The 13,355-nt window shown below is 37.2% G+C and overlaps 2 protein-coding genes across 2 annotated transcripts; one reads left to right on the top strand and one right to left on the bottom strand.

The window, feature by feature from the left end:
* The first annotated feature begins 2,106 nt into the window (after window positions 1-2,106).
* LOC111777424 (BEL1-like homeodomain protein 1) lies at window positions 2,107-5,298 on the top strand. The gene is made up of 4 exons (XM_023657015.1): window positions 2,107-3,352; window positions 3,715-4,088; window positions 4,245-4,305; window positions 4,383-5,298. The coding sequence occupies exons 1-4, from the start codon at window positions 2,495-2,497 to the stop codon at window positions 5,109-5,111; spliced, it is 2,022 nt and encodes a 673-aa protein (XP_023512783.1). The 5' UTR covers window positions 2,107-2,494; the 3' UTR covers window positions 5,112-5,298.
* Window positions 5,299-6,902: 1,604 nt separating this feature from the next.
* LOC111777743 (E3 ubiquitin-protein ligase PUB23-like) lies at window positions 6,903-8,384 on the bottom strand. Its single transcript, XM_023657457.1, has one exon. The coding sequence runs from the start codon at window positions 8,287-8,289 to the stop codon at window positions 7,048-7,050; it is 1,242 nt and encodes a 413-aa protein (XP_023513225.1). The 5' UTR covers window positions 8,290-8,384; the 3' UTR covers window positions 6,903-7,047.
* Between the last annotated feature and the right edge of the window lie 4,971 nt (window positions 8,385-13,355).

Raw genomic sequence — 13,355 nt, forward strand, 5'->3', positions numbered from 1 at the left:
ATTAATAATACATGATCCTTAAAGTTAATGCATACTTGTCATTCTTATATCATTTTTTTTAGAATAATGTTCGTATTATTAATATTAAACCAGTTTACATGGGATTGGATCATGTTACATTTTTTTTAATAATAAACTCAACTAATAATTAATATAAGCTTTATTTTTAACCAATGAAATTATAATAAATAATTAGTTGAAAGTTGAGATAAGCTCATAATAACAATCATTTAGCTTCAGCCACTCCACGCACAACCTAACAACTAACACATCAAAAGGCTAAAACTCTAATTTCATTTTGTGTGTATTTGGAAAGTAAACATTTTATAAGATCACCACTTTGTTCCGTCGATCCAACATTAGTTAGAGAAGAGAACGGAGCATTTCTTATAAAGATGAGTAAACATCTTTGTGAGGCTAACGGTGACACGCAACGGGCCAAAACAGATAGTGGTGAGCTTGAGTTGTTACAAATGGTATAAGAGTCAGATAAAACAGGGTAGTGTATCAACAAGGATGCTAGCCTTCGGTGGATTGTGAGATCTCACATCGGTTAGAAAGGAGAACGAAACATATATCGTGAACAACGTCTTCATGTTTTAATAATAATATTAAAAACAACCACTTTTTTTTCCCTGAATTTGAAGAAAGGGGTCAATTAATAAATAGGCCTAATCTAGGTTATCCTTTTAAACACCTTTGTTTCAGTTGGATTTGTTTCCAACCATAAAAAATGGCCTTTAAGAAAAGGCATATCCATTAAAGATTCTTGGTCTAGCAAAAGCCAAAATCTTGTTTTGGCCATGTCAAGTATCTCAATCATGGATATTATTATTGAAATTAATTCATAAACTTAGCGTTTAAACGCCTTATAATCACCAACATACTTATGCAGATGAACGAACATATCACATCAGTGAATGAGTAACTCTTTTGGATCAAAATGAAGAAAATAGAAGGACATATGGTACACTAAAATCCCAAAAGGCCGACGAAAATTTACATTAAGATAGTAAAAGGCAGCAGCTTTTCAAATTATAAGCAAAAGGGTGATGAGTTAAAATGAAGGGGTTGGCTGACACATAACAGCCTTTCATGTTAACCTATGCTTTACTTACTGTTGACCAATAGTCTCTGTCGGATCCAAAAGTCTTCTAACGTTGACTGACATGTAATTGAAAGATAGATACTATAAGAAACGAAACATTATTGGTAAAGGAGTACGTAACGGATTAAAGTGGATAACATTAACACAGAAATTGGGTGAGGAGGGGTTAGATTATTTGATGTGGAGAGTACAATTATGGGAACCCCATGGCCTATTTGAGGTAAAAAACAGTATGTTTTTTGTTTGGTGTCGTTTATATAATGGGAAAAGGTAGGTAGGTAGCGAGCATAGGGGTTTTAATATGCATGTCTATGTTGTTTAGGCTTATAATATACACAAAAGCTTTGATTTTTAATATTGAGACGCAAAGATTAATAATAATAATAATGATAATGTAATTAATGTGTAGGTACAATGGTGGTTGGCACGAGAATTAGAGCAAGGAAAGGGTGTGGGCGCCTGTTTCCAGTGGTTCATCACAGGGCCACCTCTTGGCATCTGTCCAACCACACAATAAAAAAATAAAGCCAAGAGGACCTCTTTCCTTTTTATCTCCATGATTTGGCCTTAGTGGAAATTGACATTTCCTCGTCTCTCTCTCTCTCTCTCTCTCTCTCTCTGAGTATCCAATTTCTTTATACTTTTACATCAAATCAATGGAGGTCAAGTCACCTGGAGAATTCTCTCTATATATCATCAACAACAGAGCTAAGAACATATTCATAATCTAAGTTAAATTATATACTTAAAAACTGTGGATAATTATGATTAATTTTGTTAATCAGATACCACAATCACTGCTTTTATGGTGGTGTGTGGGGCTTCTTCTCAAAATAGCCCATGTACGTGGAAGTGAGACTGACCCAGTACGTAAAAGGCTAATACAAACAATATCTAACGAGAACCCAGTACGCAGCAAGTTAAAATGGACAATATTTGATAGTGGTGGGATTTAAAGGAAGATATTTAGAGAGAAGAATGAGAGTAAATGGTGGGTTTGTGTTGGTTATCCCTGAATTTCCCCTTCAATCAATCTTTCTCTCTCTACTTTGTGTGTGTATATATAATGAGATAACATTAGGCTCCATATTCTTCTTCTTCTTTCTTTCTTCTTCTGGCTTTTAGAAGAATAATACATCTGTTTCTTCTTCTTGTAATCAAATTCCGCTTTATTCTAATTCATGGGTGTTAAAAGGAAGATGTTTTGGGGTATAATTCTTGTTTTTTTGTTTTAATTTTCGTTTTACAGGACTCATCTATGCAACCCAATTGAGAAGAACCAAAAGGGTTTTTTTTTTTTTTGTTTTTCACTTGTGTACGGCGGAACTGACAAATTCTCTGTAAACGCCGCCGACACCGCTGCCGCCGCCGCCGCTTTTGATTACGATGGCGACGTACTATCACGGTGGTTCAGAAATCCAAGCCAATTCTGACGGAACTCACACTCTTTACCTTATGAACCCAAACTACGTACCTTACTCTGACACCCACTCTCAAACGCCACCCAATATGCTCTTTCTCAACCCTTCTGGACACGCGCTTAACCCTTCCACTCTCCCACACGCGCCGCCTTCTAACAACCACTTCGTCGGAATTCCACTCTCCACCACCGACGCTCCACGTTCATCCTACGCTTCTCAATCCCATCACGAAATCTCAGCCCTTCATCCTATGCCATCTCAGCGTCTCCACTACAATCTATGGGCTCCTATGGATCAACAAACCCACCACGGAATCTCCACCGTGTCGCCCACCACCGACTCTACCGATTTGTGCTTCCGCCGTCCGACGACACAACAGGGTTTGTCCTTGAGCCTCTCTTCCCAACAGTCTCTTTACCGGACGCTATCAGCGGAACAGGAGATTCAAGGAGGCGGCGGCGCTCCGGCAATCTCGCCGACGAGTGGGGATGATATTCGGGTGTCGGGAAATTCGCCGACGTCGGTGTCGGTGGTGTCAAGTGGAATTACGGGGGTTCAAAGTGTGATATTGGGATCCAAATACTTGAAAGCGGCACAAGAACTTTTGGATGAAGTGGTTAATGTTGGGAAAGGAAATTATAAAACCGACAAAGGGGATGGGACAAAGGACAAGATGAAGATGAAGAAAGAATCAACGGCTGCGATTGGCGGAGAGCCCTCCGGCGGTGGTGAAACCACTTCCAAGCCCGCCGCCGAGCTTAGCACTGCTCAAAGACAGGACCTTCAGATGAAGAAAGCTAAGCTTATTGGAATGCTTGATGAGGTACCCATCAAACCATTTTCTTCCTATTCAAAATTTATATGCATGCATCATACCATATCGTATCATATCATATTATATCGAGATATTCATGTCACACCTTCTATTCAATCAAATTTGATGGGGTTTGATATTATTTTACCAAATTCAAGAAACTCTATGTTTCAGACTTGATTATAATTAAAATTAATTGTATAGAAAGTAAAATAATAAACAGTTTTAGAACGTGTGGTTGTCTCATTGAATAATCTTTCACTGTTTATCTGATTTTTGGGTACCATAATAAAACCCTTTAAAAGTTACAAAAAAAAATGGGTTAGGAATTGAAATTATGGGTGTGATTAATCTGAAATTGGTTGAATTAGGTGGAGCAAAAGTACAGACAGTACCACCAGCAAATGCAAGCAGTGGTGAATTGCTTCGAGCAGGCGGCAGGGTTGGGGTCAGCCAAGTCCTACGCCTCCCTCGCGCTCGAAACCATTTCAAAGCAATTCCGGTGCTTAAAAGACGCAATATGTGCACAAATTAAAGCCACAGGCAAAAGCTTGGGCGAAGAGGATTGGTTGGGTGCCAAAATTGAAGGGTCAAGATTGAGATACGTGGACCATCATCTACGCCAACAAAGAGCTTTACAACAATTGGGTATGATTCAACACAACACTTGGAGACCCCAAAGAGGCTTGCCCGAACGGGCTGTTTCTGTTCTTCGTGCTTGGCTCTTCGAGCATTTCCTTCACCCGTAAGTCATTTTTCGTCTCAACATTTAATCATTCTTTTGAAGAAGTCCAAAGCAAAGTTATGAGAGCTTGTATTCAAAGTTATCAACCTCGTAACATTGTAGAAATTCGTGATTCCTAACATCTAAAAATTAACCGTTTTTTTCATGATTACTTAGGTATCCAAAGGATTCAGACAAGATTATCCTCGCAAAACAAACAGGACTAACAAGGAGCCAAGTATGAATGTCCATTACGTTGGAGAATGTTTTAACATCATTTTTTGAAAGGAATCTTATAATAATTAATGGCTGCAGGTATCTAATTGGTTCATAAATGCAAGAGTTCGTCTATGGAAGCCAATGGTTGAGGAAATGTACTTGGAGGAAATCAAGGAACAAGAACAAAACGGGGATTCCCACGACATGCTTAGAACCAACAAAAACGAACCCAACAAGCAACATGGCGGCGGAGGCGGCGGCGGCGGCGGAGGAGGAGATCAGATTAATAACAACAATATTAAGGATGATCATGCACAGTCCAAGACAGAAAATTTGATGAACAATCAAAACAATATCCATGCAAGTCCCAAGAAACAAAGAACAACGACCGTCGCAAACAACAACCTGGAAACCCCATCCACAAAAACCATGCTTTTAAGGGATATCGACACAACAAAACACCTTCTTCAAACCACGGCAGAGATGAACATGAATCATCATCATTATCATGGGGGAGGGGGAGGATTTGGTGCATACCCAGTTGGTGAAATTGGAACAAGGTTCAATTCCGAGCTCCTCACACCAAGATTCCATGGAAATGGCGTCTCTCTTACTCTTGGCCTTCCACATTCGGACACCCAACACAATTACCACTTGGGGAGAAGGCTTGATATCACCAATGGAGGAGGGCCCGATTTCTCCGACATCAACCCCGCTCCACCCCCGCCCCCGCCGCCTCATTCTGCCTCGACCGCCTACGACCATGTCGAAATGCAAACCACGAAAAGGTTCGCCGCCCAATTATTGCCTGATTTTGTGGCTTGACGACAGTGCAGCTGATGGATTGAATGAATGAATGAGAGTGGAAATATAAAATCATACTTGTCAGTATAGGACCATATAATTTATATGTGTATGTATTATTTATATACTTCATCCCGAACTTAATTTGTATTATATATAAATTTTCACACACATTTCCACCAATAATTAAGTAGATTTGAAGAACAAATATTAGTGTGGAAAACCATTTACTTCATTGTTTTTACTGCTTCGTTTCTTTTAAGGAAAGGGATCGACAAAAACCAAGAGGATGAAACCAACTCATATCATCATATTATCACATCATTAACAAGTGTTTTAATTTCATCTAATCGGTCTTAACTACTCATGTAAACCCTAATCAATGCAAGGTACGAAAAATAATATATATATAATACGTCATGTATATGATTTTGATGTCATATTTAGAGGCCGTCTACGTATTGACATAATTGAAGAAACATTTTGGTAAGACAATGAGTCATTTATATTTATAGATGGTTTGATATGAACGGCATACCACCGGGGTGGGGGTGAGTGGGTCATCCTTCATTCACATTTTTTTAATTTTTTAATTTTTTAATTTTTTAATTTTAATTTTAATTTTTTTTTTTTTTACATTTTAGAAAATATGAAAAAGGAAATAAAGAGAATGATAATGAAAAGGAGTTTGTCGGGTTTGTTAATAAAAGGAAGATGGAGTAGGAGTTGTTGAGAATTGTTGGGAGGAATCCCGAGTTAGCTAACTACGAGAATATTATGAATTTATAAGCAAATGAATATTATCTCAGTTGTTACGAGATCTTTTAAGAAAATCAAAAGCAAAATCATGATAGACTATTGTAACAGCCTAAGCTCACCACTAGTAAACATTGTCGTAGTGTCGTTCGTCAACCTCATAGTTTAAAACGTATTTACGAGGTATAGGTTTTCACACTCTAATAATGTTTCATTCTTCTCTTCAACTGATATGAGTTCTCACTTACACTCAGAATGCATAATATCATACAATTGTGAAAGTTCGTGATTCCTAACAGATATTAGATCATGGGAAAGCCGACATAGAGTACTAATAGTAGGGGGTGATTAAAGGGATAATAATGTAATTATGGAGTGATAATACGTTGAAACCAACTTAATAATAGAAAGGAAAAGAGATTAGAAGAGAGAGGGTTGAATTTGGTGAGGGTGACAGCTTCTTCCCATTGAATATTGTGGGCTTCCTTTGTTCCTTTGCCTTCTTTCTCAAATACATCCTCACATGGAGGAGGGTCACCTCCTTTCCTTTCTTCATAACATCACTCCAATTCTAAACCCTCTTATTTTCTACCATTCAAATTGATTACGTTCGAATCATATCGATCTAACTGCTCAACTCCACAGTTAACAGATATTATCTAATTTAGCTTGTTACATATCATCATCAGTTTCACGAGTTTAAAACGTATCTACTAAAAAGAGATTTCCACATGTTTCGTTCATAATCAATTGGATCCACCTTAAAAAAAAAATAAAAAAAAAAATTAAAAAAAATAAATAATAATAATAATAATAATAAAAAGAGAGCTTATTAGTGTAGCCAAGTTGGGTCCACAGTTTCTTAGTGGATCAAAAGTTGGGCCGACATTAGGATTGGGCTTGATGGACTAGAGTGATTTATCATAATTGGGCCGGCCCATTATTCGATGTATATAAAACTAAGTTTTAAATAAAATTCAAACTAAAATCATTTACCATAAGCAAATTATATTATTTAAATTAATAAATTAGAGCTCTATAATTTACGCAAAAAAATTTGAAACTCAAAACACTTGTACGAACAAAACCGAAAATTGTATTCTTTTGAATTGCAAGCAACTTTTGCTCACATAAATAATCTATGTTTTGAATGTTTGTACACGAGGACGAGGACGAGGATGAGGACGGAGAATAAGAAGAATCAAGACGGTGACGATGGATAAGCAGACGCCAAATGTGGCGGAATACAAGAAGAATTACTCCAAACCCTCGAATGCAACTTTAGTATATCCCTCGCCTTCTCTCTCGTCTTCGAGCTACAATCCATTTGCAACACCAAACACAGTTTTGCCACGACTCCCACCTCCAACATTTCTTGAACTACCTTTACCGACGCCGAAAACCGACATATCGACGACAATATCCTCACCGCTCGATCGCTCGCCATTGCCGAAACCCTAAGTATTTTCTTCGACACAATTGCAACTCCAGCACTGTGTTCCATCAGCTTCTCTCGTCCCTCTGCGCACCCACACAGCTGATCCAAAATCACCAGCCCTATCTCCGACCACCGCCTCTCGGTCGAGTTCAAAAGCAGCTCCACCAACACGCCGACTGCCCCGCCCTCGACCGCTTTCACACGGTTCCTCCCCCAAGGGCACACCTCGGCTAGAACCTTCAACGCGGATTTGGAGGCTTGGTGAGATATATGATCATGTATAACGCGCACAATTTCACTAAGAAGTTCCCTCTCAATGCTCATCAACCGAATTGGATCAGCAAGTTCCAAGCTTGATTTGAGCAACATTATGGCGTAGGCTCTAGATTGGCAGTTCCCATTTTTGAGGACAAAAGTAAGAGAGTTTATGAAGTTACCATCGCCATTTACGAGATTCTTGAGATGGGCTTCCGAGGATTTGATGTGGAACAGAATTTCCACCGCCAATTCAATGGACCCAATGTTCTTATCACCACCACTCTTAATAACGGCGGCTACAAACTCAAAAGCTCCATCGGATTGAGCCACAAGGGTGCAATTTCTTTCACTCTCCAAGGCAATGGCTTTGAGTGCAAGGAGGCACTTGTGGTTGGAACTGGGGAAGTTCTTGGCCTGTTTGAGGATCTTGGCCACATGGGTTTTGTCAATGGGTGACTTGGGAGTTGGAATTCGTTCAACTCCATGAGAGGCGTTGAGGGTGCACCAAGCTTGGATCAAACGGCGAAGGGTGTGGTTTGGGGTTACCAAATCGGGATCGGACAAGGGCTGTTTAGTGATGGGGCAAGTTCTCTTGTTGCATGAGAAGAGCCATTTCTCGATGTTGGATCGGTCGTAGGTGATGCCGGTGGAGATGGTCACCGGATCTCTCATCAATTGGAGGGAAATTGGGCAGAGGAAATAGGAGGGGACTTCAAGATCGCCGCCGCCGTCTTCTTCCATTCTCATATTTTTTTTCTAACAAGAACGCTCAAAGGAAAGAGGGGATTGAATAAAAAGATGAGTTTTGGCGTTGGAAATGCTGAAAAGTTTGAATTTTTTTAGAAGGGTTCGTCGGAATTCGTAGCTTAGAAAAAGGAGAGGGATTTAAATGAGGACAAAGTGTTGGCAATTGGCTTAGCCAAGTTGATGATAACGATAAAGTCAACACACGGAAATTCGAGACACTGAGATGTAAAGTCAACACACGGAAATTTGGGTAAAAATAGGATTAGATTATAAACAGAAAGATCAAAAGCAATAATAAAGACAAACTTCACCCTTTCCCAACATGTTGGAACAACCAAAAACTGTTTAACCATATCCTTAACCCAAAAAAATTCCTCTTCTCTATCATTCAATTTAACCCTATCTATCATTCAATTTAACCATATAAATCTACCGCTAATAGATATTGTTCATGGTTGATCACGTGATATGAATCTTATTTAATTTTTTTTAAAAAAATAATAGTGACAGGAGTTAAATAATAAAAAAAAGTATTGTCAAAAACGATGTCTGAAGGAGCAAGGCTGGCGCCAACCGCCCCTGGTGGGGTTATAATTCACCCACGCATTTCATGGCTGATGCATTTAATTCCATAAATCCACATTTATCTAATCCGAAATATTCGCATTCATTGGGTCAACGAAAATGGCTACTCATCGGTATTTGTATAAATTAATTACGATTATTTAAAGGTTTCCTTTTACATTGGTATTTAGATATAATAAATTATGTTTTTAAATAAAATACTCCAAAAACTCAAGTCAATCCCATCTATTTATATAATAATTACGTAGTTTATTTGAATTCAGTTCACCATTATTTATCTCTCATTCAGATTTGACAATTAGTATTTTTAAAACCATATAATAAAATATTTTGTAATTTCCTATTTCTAATTAATACGCATAAAATAAATAAATAAATAAATTATTTTTAAAATGAGAGAGATGAGGGGCTAAGGAAGTCACAGCAAACAATTATTATTAATTTTGGAAATGTTACAAAAGTAAACGATTTAATAATGAGAATTAATATGGTCGAGTAAAACAGTTGAATAAATAGTGTCTTGTCTACGTGGACAGTCCACAGCCATTTTCTCATTTCTGAAACTCCGATAATTAATTGACTTTCAAAATTTAAAATTAAGAAATTAATTTAGGTCCTGGTTGTCGGTCATCTCCTTTCACACTCTTCGTCAAAATTCAAAGTCACTCATTAATCATTCATTAATCCTTCCCATTTTTAATGCATATAAAACTGGCAATCACAATATAATTGTTTCCATTTCCAATTATGCCCTTTCTTTATTGATCCCAAATCACTGTCCAGATCTGGGCTGTAGTAAAATGGGCCGGGCCGAAATTTAGAAACGGGCCCAACAAAATAGGGCTATGGGCTGTGTAGATCTCTGGCAATTGTAAAGTGGGCCAGACCGAAATTTAGAACCGGGCCCAATAATAAAATAGGGCTATGGGCTGTAGATCTCTGGCAATTGTAAAATGGGCCGGACGGAAATTTAGAAACGGGCCCAAGAACAAAGTGGTGTCTAATCCGTCAAGACATTGGAGCCTGGCGACGTTTAAAGGAGGGCGGCCGGGCGGAGAAGGAGGCGACCACTCCGGATCCATCACACCGGTCGACCCCGGGCTGGACCTCCTGCATCTTTATTTCTAATCAAATTAAGACACCGTAGCTTTAAAGAAAAGTGATTTTCCCTCCAAAGATTTTGTTGGATTTTGGGTCAGACATTTTGTCCTTTTTTCTGTCTTTCTTCGCCCTATCAAACATTGTTGGTCGGATGTTTTTAAAGAATATATGCTAATCAATCTTTTCCATTCTCATCATCATTTAAACCCAAAAATAAAATAAAATAAAATAAAATAAAAATTATTATTTTTAGAGTACGGACGAAGGGCAGTGGCATCCAATTTGATGGAGAAGATTACGAAGATCTCGAATTGGACAGAGACACGACAGCCTTACTTTTATTTATTTCTATTTCCACGTGGAATTTCCATATTCCTACAAAGTAGCTAAGAATTAGAATTGAACGACGATTTTATCGTTCCACTATCCACGTGGCTGTGACTGTCCATAAAAAAAAAAGAAAAGGCTGAAAGCTATTCAGACCGGAGCGGAGGCCTCGCCATCATGGTGGGCTCAGCTAAAAGGGCCTGGACCACCCAAACCAGGCCATTATCCATACTCTTGGCCTTAGCCTTAAGAGGGAACCAGATATTCGCGTAAAAATGAGTCGCACACGTGGCGAAGACTCATTCGTAGAAATAAGAATTCGAAAAATAATATTCTTGATATTCGGCATTTGTTTGGTTTCATTCCATGTTTATAATGTAACGTCCAATCAATGCAATAATGGAAAGCAGAAGGGTTTATGATGGAAATGGGAATAATCACAAAATAATTAAATTAATATTATATGCTTTGTTGGTCGAGCATCCTCTTCCATTTCTTTTTCTTTTTTTTTATTATTTTTTTTATTTTTCTGAAAAGTTTCTTTGTCAGAAACCAGCATCGGTCCCATCGCTTTTGCTGACGTCCGTCAATTTTTTTACCAAATTGTCGTTCCCTTTTTATTTCCTCAACTTTAGGGCCCCCTAACATTATAATTATAACCCTAAGTTCTTGAAAATTTTCCATTAATTATTAAATTATTTACATCTTTATAATATGATTTTTTTAAAAATAATAATAATAAAAAAAAGTAACAACACACCCTTGTTTCACAGTACAAAATTATAGTATGATTTTAAGGGTTGATATATAAAAATGAAAATTAGGTCAAAAGGTGGTAGGGTCAGTTTCGTCCTTTTGCATGCCCATTACGACGTCAGTTAAGCTTTATACAAAAATATTTTTCTAATATTGGTAAGGCTGTGAACTACATTTTTTTTTGCTTATTTATATTCATGTCTCTACAAGTGGGAATCATACACAGAACCATATACTCCTTTTTCTTTTTATTTATTAAAATTCATAGGGAAAGCATAAAATTAGCCTCTCCTAAAACTATAGGTTTAATTATAAAATCACATATAATAAAGTTTAAATACAATTAGTCAACAGTTTCACTAATCATACAAACATGTTAAAATAATGTTAATTAAGGAATTTAGAGTGATTAGTGATTAGTGATTAGGATAAAGATAGTGCAATCCAATTGCATGCTGCTGCTACCCATCGCAGCAATTAAAGCCACAAGCTTGCACTTTTTATGCACATATTCTTCCAATGCCCCATTTGGACCATCGCATAATTCCCTTTTTTCTAAAAATTATACCGATTATTATTATTATTATGGATTCCTTGAGTCAATTACTTTGAATCAATTCATCCAGTTGTAGTGCGTTCTAATTATACTCCACATAAATTAATATTATGGATTAATGTTTAATTTCCATTTGTTGGGTGAGGACTTTTGATTGTTAATTAATTAATTAATTAAGTTGACTTAACAATCAGACAAAACATTAATTATATTCCTTTTTTTTTTTAAATTAAAAATAAATAATATTTGTATATAAGGAAAGAGAATAAAATATTAAAAAAAAAAAAAAAAAAGGAAATGGAAATAATTATTATGCATGTTGCAGTGGATTTAGTTTCTGTGTCTTCCTCGGTTTGCGGCAAACCGCACTGGATTTTTTGTAATATTAAAACGGCTCCAATTGCAAGCTTCATGTTCAACCGTTATCCATTTCCTAAAAATTGCAACTTAATTAATAATCAAATAAAATAAGGAAAGAAAATACATTGTATTTAGGAAACCAAATTATAAGGTGAAATGGATGAAGTCAACCTTTATTGTATTCTGTATGCATGAAGCATGAACGTAGGTAGCCCGTATTCATCCTTCCAATCACATTAACCAATAAGCCTTTATGCATTCTGCATTATGCATGCCCCCCCCAAATCTCGAGATTCTCAATCACGATCGTGCTTGTTCAAGATGTATTATTCAAAACTCCATGCCTAATAACGTCACATCTAACATGTCAAGATTAATTATGCTTGACATGGTAATTTATGTGATCCACACCCATTATGCATTATAATTTGTGTATATCTACACCATTTAGGCTGGCTCGAACACATCGGTTGGGAACTGACCCATGTGCCGATTATCGCATTGAGACATTTCAACGATCCATCCATCTGAATTCTCTAGAGTATTGGACTCACCCATGTTTTGGCTAAACCATTTGTGACATACGTTCCAGTAAGTGGATGCATAATTCAACCTCCGACATATGGGCTGGGTTGCCATACAGGCACACCCATGCTTCCCCATTCCTATCCTTGAAAAATCCATTTTACAGGAAGTCGCTTGAGACACTCGTCTTGGAATGCTTGCCCTTACTCTGACACATGCATGTGTCACAGGATAACTTGTTTAGGTCATAGGGTCTAGGGGTGGTGGAGAGCTGACATTCCTCCTTCTATAATACATTTTGAGGCATTTCCAAATTGGGGGTGTAGATATGAATTTTTGTGAGCAAACATACGTTGTCGTGGAGCGTTTGACCGATGTTTAATTGACACCAAATTTGGTGAACTTTCATATTTCATATGGATAGACTTGACTCCAAAACCGTATGTCCAAATTTCCTTTGGATCCGACTTTCGAGGTTAAGGCCTTAGACCCTATCCAGCCCTTAAATAAGCCTATCTTGTTTATTCATGTCTTCTCGTTGTCCGTGTTGGGTTTTATGTCCTAAAACTCATAGTTTGTAAACAAAGATATATTCTATTTTCAATAAAGTTATTATTGTTGTTTATTCAGAAAAAATTGTTATTGAATAAAGTGAACTTTACGATCATTAATCTAAATCCAATAAACTAAGAACACTCTGGCTATAGTATGACTACTTGAACTATATGTAGAGACATAAGAGTGGATCAAGTTCAAGTATATAGTCAAAATGATCTATAGTATAAGGATAAGGCTGAGTACCTTATTCTGGGGACACTATGGATGCGGCCCACTTTTGTATATGATATAAACAATG

This window comes from Cucurbita pepo, chromosome LG16 (genome assembly GCF_002806865.2).
Source record: "Cucurbita pepo subsp. pepo cultivar mu-cu-16 chromosome LG16, ASM280686v2, whole genome shotgun sequence".
Lineage (NCBI taxonomy): Eukaryota > Viridiplantae > Streptophyta > Magnoliopsida > Cucurbitales > Cucurbitaceae > Cucurbita > Cucurbita pepo.